The sequence below is a fragment of the Sminthopsis crassicaudata genome, chromosome 3, assembly GCF_048593235.1.
Source record: "Sminthopsis crassicaudata isolate SCR6 chromosome 3, ASM4859323v1, whole genome shotgun sequence".
Taxonomy (NCBI): Eukaryota; Metazoa; Chordata; class Mammalia; order Dasyuromorphia; family Dasyuridae; genus Sminthopsis; species Sminthopsis crassicaudata.
The window spans coordinates 526,815,841-526,841,169 of record NC_133619.1 but is presented as its reverse complement, the minus strand read 5'-3'; the positions used below and the strand labels follow the sequence as shown (position 1 = coordinate 526,841,169).

General features: G+C 36.3%; 1 protein-coding gene across 2 annotated transcripts in view; it reads right to left on the bottom strand.

Moving 5' to 3' along the window:
- RDX (radixin) overlaps positions 1 to 25,329 on the bottom strand; it is a 121,739-nt gene that overhangs the window by 76,964 nt on the left and 19,446 nt on the right. For both annotated transcript variants that reach the window (XM_074304314.1, XM_074304315.1), the window contains exon 2: positions 4,199 to 4,263. In XM_074304314.1, coding sequence (XP_074160415.1) covers positions 4,199 to 4,210 — 12 coding nt within the window. In that variant the 5' untranslated portion in view covers positions 4,211 to 4,263. The remainder of the gene's footprint in view (positions 1 to 4,198; positions 4,264 to 25,329) is intronic.

The following is a 25,329-nucleotide window of genomic DNA, read 5'->3' as shown; positions in this document are numbered from 1 at the left end:
CTATTCTAAAACAAAAGATACTCCCATCTCTATGCTATAGACATTTTCTGGCTGCCTCTATGTCAGAACTATTCTCTCTCCTTAGGATTCCTTTGAAGGCCTAGTGGAAATTGTACCTTCTGCAGGAAGGCTTTTCCACCTCCTCTTAATTCTAATAAATCCTTCTCTGATTTATTTATTTCCTGTTTACTTGTTTGTTTATTCTTCCCTCCCAGATTCCCTCAACCCCCAATAACTCCAGCTGATTGAGGGAAGGGATTATCTTTTGTGTCTTTCTGCATCCCAAGTGCTTGGCACATAGCAGGCCCTTAACGTTTACTGACTAACTGTGCTAGGAGAGAGGTTAAAAAGATAAAAAAGGTACTTAGTCTCAAGGCCCTCATATTTTACTAAGGACATAGAAAGCACACACAGTTACGTAAATACAAGATAATTTGAGGGAAAAGAGAACATTGATCAACTACAGAATTCAGAAAAGTCTGTATGGAATAGAAATTCAACTTTGAAGGAAATTAACAACTCTTAAGAGGGAGAAAACATACTCCAAAATGGCAACAGCTTTTGTGCAGAAAGGTTCAGAACATCCATTTCAGTAACAGGTTGTAGGTTGTTTACAGACTGCATTAAAGGGAATACCAACAAAGTAATTCTAAAAAGTTAGGTAGAAGCTAGCCAAATGCTATGGAGATACAATCAACAAAACTTGACAATTAAATGGATGTGGGAGATGAGGAAGAAGGAAAAGTCAAGGACACTGTGGGAGATGAGGAAGAAGGAAAAGTCAAGGACACTTACAGAGATCCTGGAACAACAGTACTACCCTCAAAAGGAATAGGGAAACCTGGAGACGATAATGAACTTCATTTTGAGTGTACTAAGAGTAAGATGTCAAAGATATAGATGAATAGGCAACTGATGAAGTTGGATTGGAATTCAGAAGAAATAAGAAAGATAAGTTTGGATATACAAATCCCAATATACAAAAAGACTTATTAAATGACAATTTGTACTACAAAATAATTCTTTATATGGACATGATCGTATAACGTATAATGTAAAGACTGCTGGACCTGGAATCACATGATTTAGGCTAAATCCTACTACATAATATGACCATGAACAAATCAATCTCTGCAGGATAAAGATAAAAAGCCTCAGTTTCTCCATATGCAAATTACTTAATACTTATATACCTCTCATTATTGGTCTGAGGATCAAATGCTTATAAAACTATGGAGCAGGGAGGGGAGGAAAGAAAAGAAGGAGGAAGGAAAGGGGAGGAAAGGAGAAGGAAGGAAAAAAGGGAAAGAAGTATTAATATGGCATTTACTATGTGCCAGGTACTGACAGATAAAGAATATTTGTACTCCTAAATTGTATTTATATTTAAAATTTTCAAAATGCTTTTATATTTAATCTGATCACAACTGTGAGGCAAGAAGAAGAATAGTCTCAGTTTATGAATAAGGAAACTGAGGCTCAGAAAGTAAGTGACTAAGGTTGTAAAGTAGTAGTCAGTATAGATGGAGCTAGAATTCAAGTTTTCAAAACCAATTAGATCTTTCTTTTAAATCCATTACCTTTCCTTTCATTACACAGACTTCTGGTATTATTATAAAAGCCTAAGCTACAGAAATTTCTGTTCACTATAATCTTTTTTAAATGAATAAATTAATCCAGGCCTAAAAGAGTCAGACTTTGAAGAGGCAAAGTCAAAATAACAAAGCAGTAAAATGAATTCCTAATCCCTTCCAATTTTTGCAAATGAAGCTAGGAAAAAAAAAAAAAATCACTGGACCAAATCCTGATAGAGAAACAACAAAAAGTCAGAAAGAATGATTTTTCTAGTCCCCTTAGGGAGACCGAGATTTGTGAATATTGGGATCATGATCTGTTGTGTGAGGAAACACTTCCAACACAGAAAGGCTGTACACAAGATCAAGAAAGAGCAAGTCCCAGATCATACCAAAATATTCCCAAACCCCTATTAGGACATTCTGACAGGAAAGATACCAAAGAGCAAGTTTGTGACCTGATACAATTACTTACAGGTCACGTGGATACAAGATGGATTTGGAGGTAGGGACCTGTACCTGGGTCTTAAAGTACAAAGTGAGGAATTTGTGGGCCCTAAGTAATACACTAAGAGATGAGAGAATTTAGAAGCAAGGTAAATAGTCAGCTGACCTGCCTCATTCAAGTGAATTATGCTCAAAACAAGGTTCTGACATTTTCTTTTAATTCCTCTTTTTTTGTTATAAAAATCAGCTCTGTAAATCATTCATAGTCTTTGATCTCTAAAGTCAGGTGACCTAATTTGATACTCAAATATTAGCATTGCAAATTAAAGCATAGATTGCTCAGTAACTTTATCTTCAGTTTCCTTTTTATTTTAGATAATTGATTTTAATACAACTGACCTGGAAAACAAATCAAGGAAGAAAAAAACTAAGAATCACTGAAATACCACTTAAAAAAAAAAAAATTCCTAGGCATCCTATTTTAAGAAATCTGTCCAAATCTAATGAGAAAAACAAAGTAGTAATACAGTGAGAATCCACTAATTTCCTACTGAAAGAAACCTCCAAATGACAATTCTAAGAAACATTATAACTCAAATTCAGAGCAAACAAAAAATAGTGCAGGCAGAAAAAAAAAAAAATCAAGAATCAAGGAACCCCCAATCAGGATCACCCACAATTAATATAAGTTTATAGTCAAGAATAATTTACAACAAAAACTGACTATAATCCTAAACAAGGAAAAATGGACCTTTATTGAAATAAAGGACTTTTACCTCACTTTGTCAGCATAAATCTATTCTTCAATAGGGAATCAGAAAGGAAAGGTGAAAAGGGGATATTAGGGGAAAGGAAGATCAAGAAGGTACAATCCCAAGCAAAACAAACTCAAGAAAGTACAAAAATATTTATACTTCTTTTTGAGATGACATAGAATGGGAATCTTTAAGGGTGCCCATCAATTGGTAAAGGGTTGAGCAAATAATGGAATATAAATTGTTTTAAGAAATGATAAAGAATATGGTTTCTGAGTGAACAGAACCAGGAATATAATTTATATAATGGCAGCAATATAATAAAACAAACAACTTTAAAGAAATAGGAACTCTAATCAATATAAAGATCAACTATGATTCTAGATGATCAATGATCAAATGTGTTACTCAACTGCCTGATATATGGGGGACACAGTACAGAATGACATGTTTTTTTGAACATGGCCAGTGTAGAAATGCCTGACAATATGTTTGTAACAGAGATTTTGTTTTTCTTTTATGTTCAAATGAGGATGGAAGATGATATTGAAGTGAAAAGACAACGCAGATTTTTGTTTAAAAAAACAAAACAAAAAAGCAAGTGATACATCATAAAAAGGAAAGATAACATGGAGTCTATCACCTCTATCACTAAGTTGTCACATTATACTACACAACATCAAATTGTCTTCCCTGAGGACAAGGAATGCTTTCCATTTTTGTCCTTTTTATCATCACAGCCTAACACTTTAAAAATGCCTACTAACTGATTACTGAATAGAATTCATAGAGTATAGTTTCACATAAAAATATCATAGATGGCCTCAGGAAAACCTGAGTTCAAATTTGGCCTCAAATACTAATGGAGCAAGTCACTTAACTTCTGTCTGCCTCAGTTTCCTCATCTGTAAAATAGGGATAACAACAGCATCTACTTCCCACGGTTGTTATAGAGATAAAATTAGATATTTGTAAAAGGCTTTTCTAATCATAAGCACTATATAAATATTATCTATTATTGAGCTGAATGAGACTTCAAACACCATTTAGGTTTAGAGAAGATAAATGACTTTAAAACAGGTAGCAAAATTGAAATGCAAACCAAGGACTTAATTCAACACTCTTAAGAACAGTTTCTTCTTGTAAAGTTTTTATAAAAATAATTCTGGGAGAAAAAAGTTAATTCAACATATTAAGTATTTTTTTCTTTAAAAATGAAATATTCTAAACACTCAATTAAACTGGTGATTCATAATAGATTTCTTTCAAAGACCTCCCATTTATATTTCAATTGATTGTGGAACTACAATCAAATTTCCTAAGTTCATGATTATTTGATAAGACCTTGAACAATGATGAAAACAGAATATTTACTTTCCTTGGAGTAGGTTTAAGTCAAAAGAAATAAATGAATGCACTTACTGGCTTCGGCATTTTGATTTCTCTTTGAATCTTCTGTCTTTAGCAGTTTTGCAAGTACAATTGATCTGTTAAGTAAACATAGAAAGATATTAGCAATAACTTCATAAACAACATCCTTGTATGTAAGGCAACTAATTTCTATGGCATATAACATAAAAACCTATAATTATATATATGTATATATGTGTGCATATATATTTTGTTGAGGCAATTGGGGTTAAGTGACTTATCCAGAGTCACACAGCTAGGAAGTGTTAAGTGTCTGAGGTCACATTTGAATTCAAGTCCTCCTGACTTCAGAGCTGGTGCTCTATCCACTATTATCACCTAACTCTCCTAATTATCTTTTTAAAAAAGTCAATAGATTAGTGGTTTATTATTATAGAAATATTATTCTAGGACTGGTATTAGTCATCAATGAAACTCTCATTAAAAAGAGCTATAAAAACTTAGGTCAGGTACATACCCGACATACTAGTGCCCTAGTACAGAAAGAAAATACAAGTACATATTGAAGCTATCTTTTCACAAAATGTTCACAAAAGTAGTACATTTCTATTTAAAAACAAAAAAACTACTTTTGTGAACATTACTGTTTCTATGTAAGAAAAAAAAAAAGTACACTGAATTATTCAGGAAAGGTTGCAATGAAAAATATAGAAGAGCAAAAATAAACTATTAATTTGCTATTATTTGAGAGTAGGCAGCTACTTCAGTCACTTAGTATATCACAGACCCAAAAGGAATCCTTAATATAACACATCTAACAAGTATTCATTACATTCACTTAATGTGAATTGTAGTCATATCTTTGAAAGGGTTTGCTTTGGTTCTCATTCATGTTAATTTAGGGTATGTTTTCCTACTAATGGTGTTCATTTCCTTAAAATTTATTCTAGCTCCTATGATTTTAACATTAAAAGATTATTATGAAGAAAATTCTTCTAAGTTTGAGAAGTGACAGCAAAGATAGATGTATATCTTTCCTCTTCCTATAATCCTACCATATAATTTCAAATACACAGTGGTACCTCAGTACTTGTTATTTGGTTCCAGAAAGCACTGATGAGTGGTAAAAACAAAAGTACAGAACAAAATTTTTCCCATAGGGAATATATCTCTAGGCAGTGGCCTATCCCTCCCTCCCCAGCCAATTGCCCAAATGAGCAAGTAGGGCTTCCAGCTGGAGAGAAACAAGCCAGCCCAGCCTGTGTTCTTCCTTCTTGATCCAACTTGCTTTGTGAGAGGAACCTCAACTTTTATACTTTCTTCCCAATCCAAGTTTCCTTAGGGTAGGGGAAAAGGGGGAGGCCTGAATAGTGAGACAGAAGTAATAGTTCCACTCCTCTCCCTTTCAGGGCTCTGGTCAGTCCAGAAATTCTGGATCCTCTAAAGCTATCATCTCAGTTTGGGCCACTGCCATTGCTCCCACTGCTTCTATTCCTCCTGCAAAGCACACTGGTTGCTCCCAGCCTCTTCTAGTACTTCTGTTTGGGGAGCCAGAAAATTATATGCTGCAGGACTTACACCATTCAGCAGAAACTGCCCCATGACCTGTAAAGGGCTAGAACTGAGCAGATACAAGGTAACTTAGCACAAAAGGCTAATTACCGAATGGACAATTCTCTATTGACATATGCTTGGAGAATGACCCTCTCCAACTATTCTGTGCAGGATGGGTGGGTGTGGACAAAGAAGGAAAAGAGGGAGATGAGAGGATGGAATAGGACAGGGAGGATCATTCTTTTGGCTGTGGAGAGAGAAGAAGGAGGTGTGGAGACTGCTAGATCTAATCCCCTGCCGGGGACCAAGAATAAAGACTTTTGCTTATCCTGACTCCAGCTGATTCTAAGATATCCAGGGTCATAACATTTGGCGTCCAACTTGTGGGCCAAGCACCCTACTTCCACTGAAGTCCTCCAGTGACCAGGAAATTAGGTATTTTAATAGACAAACAAGGAATTTCCTTTTTTAAGGGCTAAACTAGTAACCTTTGATAGCTGAAATGGAGCTAGATGTTAGGAAAAGATTCTCTCCCATCCCCAGCCGGCCCCCACCCCAAAGTGATGCTATAAAAAGCATGCTTAAGTTAATTGAGGAGCAAAGTTTACTTATAACCTGGGTACAGATTGCTAGACTCTTGGGTACATTAAAATGCACGTCCCCTTGGTTCTTAGAGGAAAAAGAAATAAGTATAGTTAACTGGAAACTTGTGGGACAACAAGTTAACGAATTCTACAATAATACAGGTCCTCATTCAATTTCCACAGAGGTATTTTATATATACAACATAATTCAATTGGCCTTAAACAATCTTGCAAAGTTGTAGAAAAAGGAAAAGTTTTAGAACCGGACAGATGAGTAAGTGTGAGGGAAAAAATAAAGACAATAAACAGTCTCAAGACCTTGCCTGAGGGCAACAGACTTAAATGAGGCTCAAGGGCATGGTGATTCTGGCTCTCTAGAGGCAGCTTCAACCCCGCCTAGGGATTGATTATTGACAGGCCCCTATCAACTCCAACTTCTGGGATGGAGGAAGGAAGAGTAGTGGGAGGGGCGGTGATATCAACAGCACCTCCCCAGCCCCAGCAATCACAGCCTCCTATAACTAGATTGCAAAAGGCTCTACTTAAAGCCACAGAAGAAGGGAAGGAAATAGGGGATCTGAGAGTTCAAATTTTTCCCGTGATTCAACAGTTTAACTCTTCAGGTCAAGAAAGTAGAAGATACGTTCCTTCTTAATATAGATATCCTCAAAGACCTGAAAAAGGCTTGCTTTCTTTATGGGACTACATCAGCTTATGTTAAGATGTTATTACAGAATTTGGGGTTATGAAGTCTTAACCCCTAGTGACTGGAAAGACATTGCAAGGGTGTGCTTAGAACCTGGACAAAACTTTCTGAATACAGCTAGCTCTATAGGATTCAAGCCCAACAAAATAGTCAAAGTAGAGTTAATTCTTCAATCACCTGTGACCAACTAACAAGTGTAGGTTCTTATGCAGAAATTTCAGTATAGATTAATTCCCCCATAGCAGCTTATGAGCAAATTACTGCTGCAGCTATCAAAGCATGGGCTTCTCTCCCCAATAAAAACAAGGGCGAGACCTTCACAAAAATTGTACAAAGATCAAAGGAACCCTTTGCTGATTTTGTGGCACGTTTGCAGACAGCTGTTATAGGGACTAATGGTGAAAATACAATAACAGACACTTATAAGGCAATTTGCTAAAGAAAATGCTAATGAGGTTTGCAGAAGGATTATACTGGGACCATACAAGGATGCTCCTTTAGAGATCATAAGACGCTGTGCCACAGTGGGCACAAATATCTTTTATAGCCAGGCTATGATGCAGACTTCCCAAGATCCCAACATGGGAAGACAGGCAAGGGACTTCCAGAGAGACTCGACAATGCTTTCAATGTGGTAAAGTAGGGCATCTGAAAGCTCAATGTTGGCATGGAGACAGAGTGAGAAAACAGGGTGGGAGAACAAGACCCAATACCCCATGTCCAAAATGCAATAGAGGGTTCCACTGGGCATCGGAGTATAGACTGATTCAGGGATGAGGGGCCAGGCAGAAAACACTTGGGACATGATGGTAGCCGATGCCACACCCAGAGAGTGCTTAGAAGTCCAATACCCAAACATGACCAATCAGCCAGGAAGCCATCTGATGGGAGAAAGGGATCACACAATCAGCCAGGAAGCAACTTGATGGGAGAAAGGGATTACAATTAGGAAGGATAGAGTTGTATGCAGCTGGGACAACTGAGATCAGCAGGAAGCCATCTGATGGGAGAAAGGGATCACACAATCAGCCAGGAAGCAACTTGATGGGAGAAAGGGACTACAATTAGGGAGGATAGAGTTGTATGCAGCTGGGACAACTGAGATACCTCCTGGAGAGGTGAAATCTGTTCCTCTCCATCCTATGGATCCCTTGCCTCCAGGCACAGTAGGCTTGATCATTTCACCTCCTGAGAGCACTTACAAAACAGTGTCCATCCACATACTGATGTGGGAAACTGCGGAATGTGTAGCTAATATCCCAGTCACTAACACAGGTAGACAATGTATGACTTATCAACCAGGAGAAGTAGTAGCATCAGGTTTATTGATACAGACCCCTAATAACCTGGTGATAGTCACCCACATTGTGACTCCAAGCAGCAAAACCCAGCATTATACTGGACAGACAGCTGTGACACTTATGCTCACCATCTATATAAATGGCATACCATTAGAAGGACTGGTGGACACAGGTGCAGATCGCACAATCATTAGAGGTGCCAACTGGCCCAGTCACTGGCCAAAGATTAAGGCAGATACCTACATGTCTGGCATAAAAGGATCAATAGCAGCTGAAGTTAGTGCTACCCCTTTGAGATGGATATTTGAAGGTGAAACAGGAATTTTTACTCCTTTTATAGTTGAAAAAAATCACCATCGATCTCTGGGGAGGAGACATTTTACAACAATTAGGGTTAAAAATGAGTACTTCAGTTTTTTAGACAGGACTGCTATTGAAGGCCTGCCAACACTTTCACCTGTTTCTATCCAATGGAAAACTGATACACCAGTGTGGATAGAACAGTAACCCTTAGGTAGCGATAAAATTCAGGCCTTATAAGACATAGTACAGGAGCAACTTGACCAAGGACACTTACAACCTTCTCTAAGTCCTTGGAATTCCCCAGTATTTGTTGTAAAAAAGAAATCTGGAAAATGGAGGATGTTGATTGATTTAAGAAAGGTTAATGAACAGATGGAAACTATGGGAACTCTTCAACCTGGACTTCCATCTCCTACTCAATTGCCTAGAGAATGGCCTCTTTGGATTATAGACATTAAGGATTGTTTCTATTCTATCCCTCTAGATAAGGAGGATATGATTTGGCTTCTCAGTGCCCAGCGTTAACTTAGCTGAGCCTTATAAAAGATATGAATGGACGGTTTTGCCACAGGGTATGAAAAATAGCCTTACTATGTGTCAAATGTATGTTGCTGCTTATCTTACTCTAGTAAGAAAAGCATTTCCAAAACTAATGTTATTACATTACATAGATGACATATTGGGATGTGCACCTGAAGAACAAATGTTAGAAGCATGTCTACAAAAAAACCATAGAAAAACTAAGGAATTATAAATTGCACATAGCTCCAGAAAAAAATTCAAAGACATGCTCCTTTTCAATATTTAGGATATGAAGTATACCCTAAGGTGCTTACAGTACAAAAACTCTCCTTAAAAACAGAGAAGCTAAACACCTTAAATGACTTCCAGGAATTGATAGGAGATATCCAATGTATGCGTCCCATGTTAGGCTTGACTATCTGTCAATTGCAACCATTATATGACATATTAAGGGGAGACAGCGCTTTAAATTCACCACGCCAGCTTACAAAAGAAGCTCAAGAGGCTCTGAGACAAGTTGAACTAACTTTATCCAATGTGGTTGAAAGAGTCACTCAAAAACCCTTGGAAATATCAGTTTTTGCTACACAAGAGGCACCCACAGCAGTCCTTCATCAAGGAAACAGTGTGATAGAGTGGGTGAACCTTCCAGCACAACCAGAACAAAGCCTTACTCCTTACCCAGTGCTTGTGCAGTACAATTATCTGGGATAAGACCTGAAAAGATACACACCTTTTATACTAATGCACAAGTTAATGTGTATGTGCTGTGAAACCATCCCAGAGTGGCAAATTTTATTAGCCATGGCTCCAAATTTTACACACAGATCTCCATTAAAGATAACCAGACTGTTACATAATTGGCAATGGATTCTGAAGAAAAGGTTTCTAAAGTTCCTTTTAAAGGACCAACTATCTTTACAGATGCATCCAAACATAATATTTGTGCTGTATACTCTCATGACTTAACTATAAAGAGAGTATTCTGAACTCCTTTTCAATCCACTCAGCAGAATGAATTGTATGCAATCATTCTAGCTCTTACTTATTATCTGGGAGACATAAATATAATATCTGATTTGGCCTACTCAGTAGGTGTGGTACAAAGAATTGCCACAGCCCAAATAAAATTTGTAGCCTCAAATATATATCAGCTCTTTAAGGAACTTCAAGAGCAAGTGAGAAAGCATCCAGGTAAGATCTATATCTTGCATGTCCACTCCCATAGTGGACTTCCAGATCCTATTTTTGATGGCAATTCAAAGGCAGATAGCCTTCTAACCATCTTGGCCAATACTCCTTTATTTCAAGAAGCACAAGAATCTCATTCTAAATATCATCAGGCTGCCTAAGCTTTACGTTTACAATTTGGAATAACAAGAGAAGAAGCTAGGAGCATAGTAGAAGCCTGTACAGCTTGCCTTCCTTTCCATGCTCCTACACTCCCTCCAGGGAAGAACCCTCGTGATTTGAGACCTAATGAAATTTGGCAAATGCATGTGACCCATTATAAATCTTTTGGTTGTCTATCTTATATCCATGTCGTGGTAGACACCTTTTCAGGATTCATTTTTGCAATACCAGCAGCAAAAGAGACAGCCCAAGTGGTCATTGAATTCCTTATACAAGCACTTGCAATTATGGGTGTAACACAAGCAATAAAAACAGACAATGGACTTGCATATACGTCTAAACATTTTGCACACTTTTGTGCACAATATAAGATTTTACATACCACTGGCATACCTTTTAATCCTCAAGGTCAGGCAATAGTAGAGAGAAGAAACAGAGACATTAAGACACTCCTTCAAGGACAAAAGAAAGGAGGAGCCATGGGTAACTCTAGAGAACTTCTAAATTTAGTTCACTATACCATTAATTTTTAAATTTTTGACAAAGATATACACTGGGTCTGGCAGACAGGTTTTATAAGCCACCAGAAGGACAGTGTCCGGTGCAAGCAATTCCACTGTCTTTAGATAATCACCAAGTCATGTGGAGAGACCCAGAAAGTGGTGAATGGAAGGGACCAGATAGGTTAACTGCTTGGGGGAGAGGGTTTGCTTGTATCTCTACAGATGGAGAAAGAATCAGATGGGTGCCAACGAGCAGTATTAGCCTTGTCCATCAGAGAGACAGAGCAGACCCTTGAAACAAAGGAGAAGACCCAAGGAACATTGAGTGGTTCCATTGCTGATTGTGCCCACCAGAAGGAACAAGGCAGTTATGGTGTTTGACTCATGGACATCAAAAATTGTTAGACTTGAAAACCCTCAGGAATCATTGGATTTTCTGAGACATCATAAGACTGTGGTAGGACTTGAAAGCCCTCAGGAATCTTTGGATTCTGAGACATAAGACTGTTACAGGATTTCAAAACCTGTAGGAATCATTGGATTCCCTAACATATAAAAAGACTGTTGCATGACTTCAAAAACTTGTAGGGATCATTGGATTCCCTGACACGTGAAGCAATGGACAATAAATTGGTTTTGGACTATCTCTTGGTTGCTGAAGAAGGCATATGTGTGACTATTGTTTATATACCCTCCTTCTACGACTTCTGGAAATCTTTTACAAGACCATGTTGATTGTTTGTTATATCACTACTTGCATGTACAATTCATGTTTGTTACACCTCATCCAGCCTGCACTGACTGTGGGGAGAGTCATCACTAATAGCCTGTGCGTTATTGTTATGTGCTTATATAATACCTCCCATGCTGATGGGTTTGTGCATACCTGTCTCTAATAAGATCCTTCAGCCCAGAAACCTGCTAGCAATCCCCACTTCCCTTTAGTGCTTTTCATCTCCCTTTCCTGAGATGTCAGGGAGGGCGTGATTATCTCCTTTTTAGTGCTTTCATCTCCCATCCTGAGAAGTCAGGGGGAATGTGATCACCTCCTTTTTGGGGTTCTCACCTCCCTGAGAAGTCAGGGAGGGCATTTTGTTTTAAAACAAAAGAAAGCAGGAGATGTAAAGGGCTAGAACTGAGCTGAAGCAAGGTAACCTAGAACAGAAGCGATTTTAGGGTCAGTGGTACAGCAGTAATAATAATGGGGTTAAGAGTCAAGCACTTGAATTTGAAGTAAGATTTTAGAAAATTAGTCTCTCTGAACCCAAATTTCCTCTCTGTAAAATGGGATCACTGGACTAAATAATGTCCAAGATCTCCTTCAGCTCCACATTTATGGTTTTATGTTATTTGTCAAAAAGTGAGCTGTGTACTGGTCTTATATCCCAAAGAGACTTTAAAGGAGGGAAAAAGACCTGTATGTGCAAGAATGCTTGTGGCAGCCCTCTTTATAGTGGCCAGAAACTGGAAACTGAATGGATGTCTATCAATCGGAGAATGGCTGAATAAATTGTGGCATATGAATATTACGGAATATTATTGTTCTGAAAGAAATGAGCAATAGGATGATTTCAGAAAGGCCTGGAGAGACTTACATGAACTGATGCTGAGTGAAATAAGTAGGACCAGGAGATCGTTGTATACTTCAACAACAATACTATAGGATGATCAATTCTGATGGACCTGACCCTCTTCAACAATGAGATGAACCAAATCAGCTCCAATAGAGCAATAATGAACTGAACCAGCTACACCCAGCTAAAGAACTCTGGGAGATGACTATGAACCACTACATAGAATTCCCAACCCCTCTATTTTTGTCCGCCTGAATTTTTTATTTCCTTCACAGGCTAATTGTACACGATTTCAAAGTCCGATTCTTTTTGAACAGCAAAATAACTGTTTGGACATATGTACTAATATTGTATTTAATTTATAATCTAACATATTTAACATGTATTGGTCTGGGGGTGGGGAGAGAAGGGGAAAAATTAGAACAAAAGATTTGGCAATTGTCAATGTTGTAAAATTACCCATGCATATATCTTCTATTAAAAAAAAAAATGAGCTGTGCTACTTCAGAAGGTAGTGATTTGAGGTTGCTCCTTGGGTAAGAGACACACATAACCCTTGAGGACCAATTGAGAAGCTAAGTATAAGGAGTCAACAATATAATGGAGATATACCCTAAAACAGTTCAGCATACTGAACTGAGCATTTTGAGTCAGATACTCAGAGCAAGTTTGAACTGATAACATGAACAGTCAAATAAGTGTTCTGAAGAAAAATATCACTAAACTTATGATCCAAAGCAGGGTTAGAAAAAATAAGAAAAGGAAACAAGGTACTATATATAAGAAGGTTGTTAAAGGATGTTAATCATTTACAGCAAATTTGGGGAAATGTTTACAAGCCAAAAAAGGAACAGTTTTTCTAAACCAACTACCATGCACAACTATTACTGTATTATGAAGTTTGTATTCCTAGAATATGAAGTTTAGATTTCAAGATGACATTTTAAAATTTCTTATACATAGTATCTTCAACTATGATATAAAACATGTAAAGATTAGTTAATAAACACTGAAATTCTGTTAATCTTTCCTAGAATTTATAGTTTAGATTTTAAGATGATTTATTTTTTAATTTCTCATATGTGTTATTTTCAATTATATGATGTAAAATTTATAAACATTAGTTAATAATCACTGAAACTGATTACTCAATTAAAATTTTCAAAATGTTTTGTGCTTTTTTGGTGGTCATTACTTTGCCATTCTTTCTATAGTAAGTCATTTCAGCTTAACAAATTGTTGGGCTTTTTAAGAAATACATTGATCTTTTCAACTATTACAACTTTTTGTGAAGTAAAGCACGTGGAGTCTACAATTTATAATTCTCAGAACAAAATTATTGTTGTACTAATAACAAATATATTGCATCTTGGACATATTTTTAAAGAAGGCAAAAAAAGGGGGGAGCATTTTGTATTCAAAGATATCTGTCACTGCTATGTTTCTATAACTGAGAACTATACTGAAAAATTAACTGTAAAACCCTAAAAAAAGGAGGTGAAATTGAAAACTACCGCCACTTTAGGATGTAGTAGAGGAGGGTTTGAATAATGACAATATGCCAATTCCCCTCAAATACTAAGGACAGAAAATGACATATAGATACATTTACTGGCTAGAATTTTGGGTGGCTTAACATTTCCATGGCTAGTTATATAAAATGTAAAATGTTCATAGCAAAAATCTGAAGAGGTCTTAAAAGTTTTTCATTTTTCATTATTTCATTCAAATTCCATAATTTCATATTTGCCTGTGCTACTGATTTTAAAATCATTCATTAACTAACTAAAAGGAAAAAAAAGGGGGAGCCATTATGAATTCTTGTTCACTGATTTCTTAGAAAAGATGAATGTCCTTTATTGTTATGTTTATATTAAATTCCTTTGTATTTCCTAAGTGCTTACAAAAGTAACACTTTTATAACAGTCTATAATGGAAAATAACATTCATCACAACATTCTCTTTACCTTTTAATAAGAGGTGGAGGATAAAGATTAGACATTTAAATAACTGACATCAATTTTTTTAAATAAAGTCAACATAAAGTTAAATGATGACCAAAAAAAAGTAGGGAACCATTTGTTTCATGGAGAGGATCTTTAAGTGAATATTATATAACTGTAGAAGTTTTCTACACCAATAATTTATTGTAACATTATAAATATGGAAGGAAACTGTGAAATAATCCCCTTACTGGAAATCTTTAAGCAAAGACCGGATGAACTCATTTCTTGGGGACAATGGTCAGATTGGACTAGATGACCTATATGTTGCTATTATTCCTAGTTCACATTTAGTACCTTCTTTCAGGTCCTTATACTTCTTATCTGGATTACTGTGATAGCTTTCTACTTAGCTTCCCAGTTTCTAGTCTCTCTCTTGGATCCAATATATTGTATGCATTACAGTCAGGTGAATTTCTTAAAAGTGTCTAAATCACTGCACAATTTTATCAGGATTAGAACTATACAATTCAAAGCGGCCATCACCATTGATCATGCCCCTCCCATGCTTTAAACAACAAAATAAAACCTTCCCAAGCTTGTGAAATAGGATCTTAGGTCTCATTTCCAAAATATATAGAGAACTGACCATAATTTATAAGAAACCGAACCATTCTCCAATTGATAAATGGTCAAAGGATATGAACAGACAATTCTCAGAGGAAGAAATTGAAACTATATCCACTCACATGAAAGAGTGTTCCAAATCACTACTGATCAGAGAAATGCAAATTAAGACCACTCTGAGATACCACTACACACCTGTCAGATTGGCTAAGATGACAGGAACAAATAATGACAAATGTTGGAGGGGATGTGGGGAAATTGGGACACTAATACATTGCTGGTGGAGTTGTGAAAGAATCCAGCCATTCTGGAGAGCAATCTGGAATTATGCCCAAAAAGTTATCAAACTGTGCATACCCTTTGACCCAGCAGCGCTACTACTGGGATTATATCCCAAAGAAATACTAAAGAGCGGAAAGAAACATATATGTGCCAAAATGTTTGTGGCAGCTCTTTTTGTTGTAGCTAGAAACTGGAAGATGAATGGATGTCCATCAGTTGGAGAATGGTTGGGTAAATTGTGGTATATGAAGGTTATGGAATATTATTGCTCTGTAAGAAATGACCAGCAGGAGGAATACAGAGAGGCCTGGAGAGACTTACATCAACTGATGCTGAGTGAAATGAGCAGAACCAGAAGATCACTGTACACTTCAACAACAATACTGTATGAGGATGTATTCTGATGGAAGTGGAAATCTTCAACATAAAGAAGATCCAACTCACTTCCAGTTGATCAATGATGGACAGAGATAGCTACACCCAGAGAAGAAACACTGGGAGGGGAATGTAAATTGTTAGCACTAATATCTGTCTGCCCAGGTTGCATGTACCTTCGGATTCTAATGTTTATTGTGCAACAAGAAAATGATATTCACACACATGTATTGTACCTAGACTATATTGTAACACATGTAAAATGTATGGTATTGACTGTCGTCGGGGGGAGGGAATAGAGGGAGGGGGGGTAATTTGGAAAAATGAATACAAGGGATAATATTATAAAATATATATATATATAATAAAAAAAAATTAAAAAAAAAAAAAAAATAGGGTCTTAGTACACAAATCCAGTGTTCTTCATAATGGTATCAACCTACACTCTTAACAATTAAATGGATTTAATAGTTAAAATTAAAATTTAGATAGAGCTTTAAGTTTTGTAAAATACTTCACATACATCACCTTTTATCCTCACAGCCCTATTATTCCCATTTTATAGATGAAGAAAGGAAGGCTAAGAGAAGCTAAGTGACAGAAACAACATTTAAACTCAAATCTTCTTATCTCAAAGGTGCTCTATCCATCAGCCTTATCTGCCTTCAGGTTCATAAGGTTGCTATAAAAATGTATAAATGTAAATAATTATTCTTATTATCAACTTACTGTGGAATTGACATTCCTTCAAAACACCTACAGGTTTGATTTTGTTGCTATTCAGTCGTTTTTCACTCATGTCCAACTAAATGTGATCCCATCTGGGGTTTTCCTGGCAAAGATACTGGGTAGTTTCCATTTCCTTCTTCAGCTTATTTTTACAGTTGAGAAATGGCAAAAAAGGTTAAGTGACTTGCCCCGGATTACATAACTAATAAGTATCTGAGGTCAGATTTAAATTCAGAAAGTTGAGTTTTTTTGATTCCAGGATTAGCACTCCATCTACCATGACACTTTAATTCACATCTAGAATGTATTTTGTCTCCCCATCAAAATCCTACTCCTTACATCTTGGGGGGACCAAGAACACTACCTCTTCTGTGAGATCTATCCTGATCACTTTAATCAGAAAGTAACTCTAGCAGTTTTTAAAAAACTAAAGTAGTTTAAAAATTAATATAAATTTATTTCTCACCTCCCACACTATTTTCCCATTTAAAAAAAAAAGAAATTGCTCATAACAAATATGCAAAAATCATAGCAAAACATTATGTCGTTGGCTATATGATAGTCATTGCATTTATATAGAGCGTTCTTACAAGACTTGGATAGGGCCTGGTTTCTTCTTCTTCTAGTTTCTTTTTTAGAGCTCTTTCCATTATGCTAACTCTCTTCAGAAATAAATCTCTAGTGCTCAGTGGCCTGACAACAGCCTTCAGTAATGATTTCATAGGTAAGGAATTCAAAATATGAATTTTTCCTTAACTAATAGTAATACAAAGTTCAAATACAATCTCACATGCTAACTGTATACTCTGGGCAATTTTTGCCTCAATTTCCTCAACTATAAAACAATACTTACTTCGAAGGATTATTCTAAGAATTAAATGCAATAATATTTGTAAAAGTGCTTAGCACAGTGCTGGCTCATTGCAGGGATTATAAACTTATTCCCTTCGCATTTTCCTATTTCCCTCCAAAACTGGTAAGTTAAAAACCATGCCCATAGTTATAGATAAAGCATGAATCAAGGGAAGAATCTAATGCAGCTATTCTAGCTTCCAAGTCCCTCCATTATACCAAATAGAAACAGACCTCTGCAGCACACAAGAAAAACAAATCTGGGTTGTAATGTGTTTTTATATTTTGTTAACACATTTCCCAATTACAGGTTTGCACCCATACAGTTTGTACTTAAGAGGGCACCATTCTAGAGGGCAGAGCCAACTTAAGAGTTCTCCCCCAAATGCTTTTAAACTCCTTTAAATAATGACTCTAAACACATTTTAGAGTATCAGAGCACACAAAAAAGACAAAGTGAACCAATTTTCCAGCTAAAGACAACTTAGAAGATCGTCAAGAAAGGTCTGTTGCACCAGGATGGGAGTCCAATGTACAGCCCTAGCCCAGACTCCAGCAAAGAAGGAGCAGACCCTGTAGTATGATCAGCAGCAGCACTGGCAGTTTCCAGATCTTTCAGCATAGAAACCATCAAACACAACTTGGAAGGTCAACAGGAAATGGTAGCCTCACTAAGGTGAGGAGTCCTGAGATACCAGCAGCGTGGTGGCGGGGGCAGCTTCCAGAGATCTCAGCCCAGAGAATGTAAGGAGTTAAGCAGGTCAGAAAATTATCTATATTAGCTCTAAAGAAGGACTCTGTTACTTTAGCACATGAACTTACAGCTGCAGTGGAGTGGGGCCCCCTCCTCATAGTTCCAGGACAGAAAAAAGTGCTTTTGATTATTTACACATACTTCTCCTTGGAAGAACTGTTAACTTTGAGGTCTCCAGAAAGATCATTGAAAACAGCTGCACAAAAACCTTTGATGCTTGGGATATTGCATCCTCCACCATGGAAGCAGAGCCCAATTTTAATAAAGATTAAAAACCAAGTAATAAGCTGAGGAAATGAGCAAACAGAAAAAGATTCTGACATACAAAGTTACTATGATAAGGAAGATCAAAACACACAGTCAGAAAAATGTAACTAACACTCAAAACCTCCAAGAAAAATAAGAGTTGGTCTCAGGTCATAGAAGAAATCAAAAGGGTGGATGGAAAAAAAAAAAAAAAAAAAAAGTTAATGAGAAGAATACCTTAAAAAGCAAATTGACCAAATGAGAAAGGAGGTACAAAAGTTCACTGAGGAAAATAATTCCTTAAAAATTAGAATTGAGCAAATAGAAGTTAATGACTTTATGAGAACTCAAGATACAATAAAGAGAACCAAAAATGAGAAAAAACATGCAAAAAAAAAAAGAAGGTAAAATATCTCATTGGAAAAACAGATCCAGGAGACATAATTTTAAAATTATTGGTCTACAACAGGATGATTTCAGAAAGTTCTGGAGAGACTTACATGAACTGATGCTGAGTGAAATGAGCAGGACCAGGAGATTATTATATACTTCAACAACAATACTATATGAGAATCAATTCCGATGGACGTGGCCATCTCCAACAATGAGATGAACCAGCTACACCCAATGATAGAACTCTGGGAGATGACTATGAACTACTACATAGAATTCCCAATCACTCTATTTTTGTCTGCCTGCATTTTTGATTTCCTTCACAAGCTAATTGTACACTATTTCAAAGTCCAATTCTTTTTGTACAGCAAAATAACTGTTTGGACATGTATACATATACTGTATTTAACTTATACTTTTACATATTTAACACGTATTGGTCAACCTGCCATCTGGGGGAGGAGGTGGGAGGAAGGAGGGAAAAAGTTGGAACAAAAGATTTGGCAATTGTCAATGCTGTAAAATTACCCATTATCTTGTAAATAAAAGCTATAATTAAAAAAAAAAATTACTGGTTTACCTAAAAGCCATAAGTCTAGATATTATTTTTCAATAAAATTTCAAAGAAAACTTCCTTGATATTCTAGAACTAGAGGGTAAAATAAAAACAAAAAGACTCTACATATCACTTATCGAAAAAGATCCCAAGATGGGATTATTATAGCCAAATTCTGAAACTCCTAAGTCAAAGAGAAAATACTGCAAGCATTCAGAAAGAAATGATTCAAGCACAGTGAAGTTACATTTAGAGTAACAAGATTTAGCAGCTTTTATATTAAAGAACCAAAGGGCTAGGAATGTAATATTCCAGATAGCAAAGGAGCTAGAATTACACCCAAAAAATCACCTACCCAGTAAAACTGAGCATAATCTTTCAGGGAAATAGGTAGACATTCAATGAAATAGAGGACTGTCAAGCATTCTTAATAAAAAGCCTAGAGTTGAATAGAAAATCTCATTTTCAATACAGGACTCAGGAGAAGCAAAAGGGGTAAATATATTAATAAAATAGATTAATCTGTTTACATTCCTACTTGAGAGGATGATAGTTGTAAACTCATTAAGAACTTTCTCATTATTGTGGCAGTTAGCAGAAGGGAGGGGGGGGGGAGACACGGACAGAGAGAAATAAAGAGACAGAGAGACAGTGACAGAGAGATACACACACAGACACAGAAAGAGACACACACAGAAAGATACATACACACAGAGAAACACACAGACACAGAGAGAGAGACATATACATGGAAAGACACACTAAGACACAGAGACACTAAAAGACACCCAGACACCCAGAGAGATACCCAAAGAGACAGTGACACAGACACACACACACAGACGCCACAGACAGACACACACACACAGAGACGCCACAGACAGACACACACACACAGAGACGCCACAGACAGACACACACACACAGAGACGCCACAGACAGACACACACACACAGAGACGCCACAGACAGACACACACACACAGACACCCAGAGACAGAAACACCCCAGACAGAGGAACCCCAGACAGAGACAGAGACACCCAGAGAGAGAGACAGGGACACAGACAGAGACAGACACAGAGACATCACAAAGACACTACTACGGGGGCACCCCAGACAGACAGACACAGAGGCACCCCAGACAGAGACACAGGCATGTGGACAGAAAGCATGTGTGAGCTGAATATAAAGGGATAGTAACTAAAAATAAAAGGGGCAAAAGGAATGTATTGGGAGAAAGGGAAAAGAAGTGGAATGGTGCAAATTATCTGCCACAAAAGAAGAAAAAGCTTTGACAATGGAGGACAAGAGGGGGAAAGTAAGAGTAATAAGTGAAGCTTGCTCACATCAGAACTGGCTCAGAGGAAGTAACATACACATTCAATATAGGTATAGAAATCTGTCCTACCCTGCAGGAAAATAGAAGGGGAAAGGGATCCAAGAAGTACAGGAGAATGAGAGAAAAGAGGGCACCATCAGTGAAGGGGGTGATCAGAAGCAAAATACTTTTGAGGAAGCACAGGGCAAAAGAAGAAAACAGAATAAACAGGCAGAAAAAAAAAAAAAAACAATAATAGTAACTGTGCAATGAATTTTGAAGCTTTTATCTGATGAAAACTTCATTTCTCAAATTTATAGAGAACTGAGTCAAATTTATAAAAAAATTTATTAAAAAAATAAGAACTACTCCCCAATTGATAAATGATCAAAAGATATGATCTACGCTCAAAGAACTTTAAAATCATGAATATCCTTTGAACTAAAAATATCACTACTAGGCATATATCCCAAAACAAAATTAAAAGAAAAAGGACCTATATGTACAAAAATATTTATAATAATTCTTTTCTCCAAGCAAAGAATTGGAAACTGAGGTATGCCCATCAGTTGGAAAACAGTTGAATAAATTATGGCATGTCACTATGATGGAATATTATTATTCTCTAAGAAATGATGGGCAGCATCAATTGGAAAATGGTTGGGTAAATTATGGTATATGAATGCTATGGAATATTATTGTTCTGTAAGAAATGACCAGCAGGATGAATACAGAAAGGCTTGGAGAGACTTACATGAACTGATGCTGAATGAAATGAGCAGAACCAGAAGATCATTATACATTTCAACAACAATACTGTATGAGGATGTATTCTGATGGAAATGGATATCTTCAACAAAGAGAAGATGTAATTCAGTTCCAACTGATGGACAAACTCAGCTACACCCAGAGAAGGAACACTGGGAAATGAGTGTAAACTGTTCGCACTTTTGTTTTTCTTCCCAGGTTATTTTTACCTTCTGAATCCAATTCTTTCTGTGCAATAAGAAATTCGGTTCTGCACACATATATTGTATCTAGGATATACTATAACACATTTAACATGTATGAGACTGCCTGCCATCTAGGGGAAGGGGTAGAGAGGAGAGAAAATTCAGAATAGATGTGAGTGCAAGGGATAATGTTGTAAAAAATTATCTATGCATATGTACTGTCAAAAATGTTATAATTATAAAATCTAAAAAAAAAAAATGATGGACAGGATGTTTTCAGAAAAATCTGGGAAGTTCTCTATGAACTCAAGCAAAGTGAAAGGTACTGTGTATAAGTAATAGCAATGATGTGGGATGAACAGCTGTGAAGGACTTTGCTATTCTCAGCAATCCAATAATCCAAAACTACTGTGAAGAATGAGAAAGAACTGATTATGCCTAAATGCAGATTGAGGCATATATTTTTACATTTTATTTTTCTTTATTTACATTTTTTCGGGAGAGAAGGGTCAAAGATCTATGCTTTCTTCCACAACATGACTTTTATGGAATGTTTTGCACAACTTTACATGTGCTTTCTCAATAGAGGAAGGGTGGGGAGGAAGGGAGAGAATCTAAACTCAAGTTTTAGAAACAAATGTAAAAAATTGTCTTTACCTAAGGGAAATAAAAATATTAAATAAATAGAAAAAAGAGGGCAATATTCTGGGACAATTAGGCTCCTACTCTTTAGGATAATTAAGACCCATTATGAATTTTCCTCTAGCCACTTTTCTACTTCTCTCTTTAAAATAAAACAATAACAAAAGGTGAAGAATATTACTAAAGACTCACAAAGGAAATAATTATGAAAAGATTTTACTCTCTGGAAGCATTTAAATATATTTGAGTTGAGACTAGGGAGAATTATCACAATGATTTGAAAAGCAAAGTGCCATAAGGACTTGAGTGTCAGAAAGATTCAATCCTGCCTCTGATACTCTTTGTAACCCTAGATAAAATACAATTTCAAAGAGCCTCAGGAAGTTCCATAGGACTATTATAAAGAAAGTTGAGACTTGATTGGAGGGAGTTCTTATATAGCCATTGTCTAATTTCTTGGATATGGGTCTCATTTTCAAAATATTTATAAGAAACTAACTCAAATTTATGAGTTAACTCAAATTTAGCCATTTCTCAACTATTAGGTGATCAGAGAATGTAAACAGATTATCTTCAAAGGAAGAAATGCAAATAAACTATCAATAACCACATTAAAGCTCCAAATCACTAAAAATTGCTGTATTTTGAATTAAAAGGCTGCTATTTTCTTTTAATTAAGGTATGCAAAAAAAAAAACAAAACAAAACATTATTTTGATAAGAAGTCCTTAGGGCTCACAAGATTTCCAAAGGGATGTATGATACAAAAGAGATTAAAAATTCCTCATATAATAGAGGGAGAAGATAAGAAAGTTCAGGCCAGAACCTTAGAGAATACTTATAGCTAGGGGGGGGGGGGCATTATATTTGATGTACCACCAAAGAGAATTGGAAAGGATTAGTCAATAGATCAGAGTCAAACTAATGGTATTGCAAAAAACTGGAGGGATTAGAGTATCTAGAGTATCTAGAAGGATATAGTAGACTACCCTGTTGAATGTAGTACATAAGTTTAAAAAAGGATTAGGACAAGATCCTATAAAACTATCACATTTGCCTATTCTTGGAAAGTGCAGTTTAAACTGGGTGAGGTCAAAAATCATTGTAATGGATTGAGGAATCACTAAAATTTACACTTATCAAATTGGAAAAATGTATACCAACACCCCACACTATATCTATATATCTATATATTAGAGCTTTTTATTTACAAGATATATGCATGGGTAAATTTACAGCATTGACAACTGCCGAATCTTTTGTTCCAACTTTTCCCCTCCTTCCCCACCCTCACACCCCCTCCCCCAGATGGCAGGTTGACCAATATGTGTTAAATATGTGAAAGCATAAATTAAATACAATATATGGATACATGTCCAAACAGTTGTTTTGCTGTACAAAAGGAATCAGACTTTGAAACAGTGTACAATTAGCCTGTGAAGGAAATCAAAAACGTAGGCAGACAAAAATAGAGGGATTGGGAATTCTATGTAGTGGTTCATAGTCGTCTCGAAGAGTTCTATCACTGGGTGTAGCTGGTTCAGTTCATTACTGCTCTATTGGAACTGTTTGGTTCATCTCATTGTTGAAAATGGACACATCCATCAGAATTGATTCTCATATAGTATTGTTGTTGAAGTATATAATGGTCCTGCTCATTTCACTCAGCATCAGTTCATGTAAGTCTCTCCAGGACTTTCTGAAATCATCCTGTTGTAGACCAATAATTTTTAAATTATGTCTCCTGGATCTGTTTTTCCAATGAGATATTTTACCTTCTTTTTTTGCATGTTTTTTCTCATTTTTGGTTCTGCTTTATTGTATCTTGAATTCTCATAAAGTCATTAGCTTTTATTTGCTCAATTCTAATTTTTAAGGAATTATTTTCCTCAGTGAGCTTTTGTACCTCCTTTCCCATTTGGCCAACTTTGCTTTTTAAGGTATTCTTCTCGTTAACTGTTTTTTTCTTTTTTTTTTTTTTTGTTCCATCCACCCTTTTGATTTCTTCCATGACCTGAGACCAATTCTTATTTTTCTTGGAGGTTTTGGGTGTTAGTTACATTTTTCTGACTGTGTGTTTTGATCTTCCTTATCACCATAGTAACTTTGTATGTCAGAATCTTTTTCTGTTTGCTCATTTCCTCAGTTTATTACTTAGCTTTTAATCTTTGTTAAAATAGGGCTCTGCTTCCACGGTGGAGGGTGCAATATCCCAAGCTTCAAGGGTTTTTGTGCAGCTGTTTTCAGAGATCCTTCTGGAGACCTCAAAGTTAACAGTTCTTCCAAGGAGAAGTATGTGTAAATAATCAAAAGCACTGATACAAAACACATACATGCAAAGATAGTTTTCAATATTCATCCTTGCAAAACCTTGTATTTTAAATTTTTCTCCCTCTCTTAGATAGCAAGTAATCTATGTTAAATATGTACAATTCATCTTTCCACATATTTCCACATTTACCATGCTACACAAGAAAAATTAGATCAAAAAAGGAAAAAAAAAGGGAAAGAAAAAAAAAAAAGAAAGCAAACAACAAGAAAAAGTTGAAAATATTATGTCATAATCCACACTCAGTCCCCACAGTCCTCTCTCTGGGTACACATGGCTCTCTCCAGCACAAGTCTATTGGAATTGGCCTGAATCAGTTGATCATTACAAATCTTCTTGTTGCTGTGTACTATGTTCTCTCAGTTTTATTCGCTTCATTTAGCATCAGTTCTCATAAATCTCTTCAGGCCTTTCTGCTGACTGGGAATAATAATATTCCATAACATTCATATACTATAACCTGTTGAACCATTCTCCAAATGATGAGTATCCACTCAGTTTTCAGTTTCTAGTCACTACAAAAAGGGCTGATACAATGTGGGTCCTTTTCCCTCTTTTATAATCTCTTTGGGATACAGACCCTGTATGGTAGATCAAATGGTATACAGAGTTTGATAGCCCCTTGGGCATAGTTCTAGATTGCTCTCCAGGATAGTTGGATCAGTTCACACCACCACCAACAATGTTTAGTATTCCAGTTTTTCCACATCCCTTCCAACATTTATTTTTTCTTGTCATTTTAGCCAATTTGAGGAGTGTAGTGGTACTTCAGAGTTGTCTTAA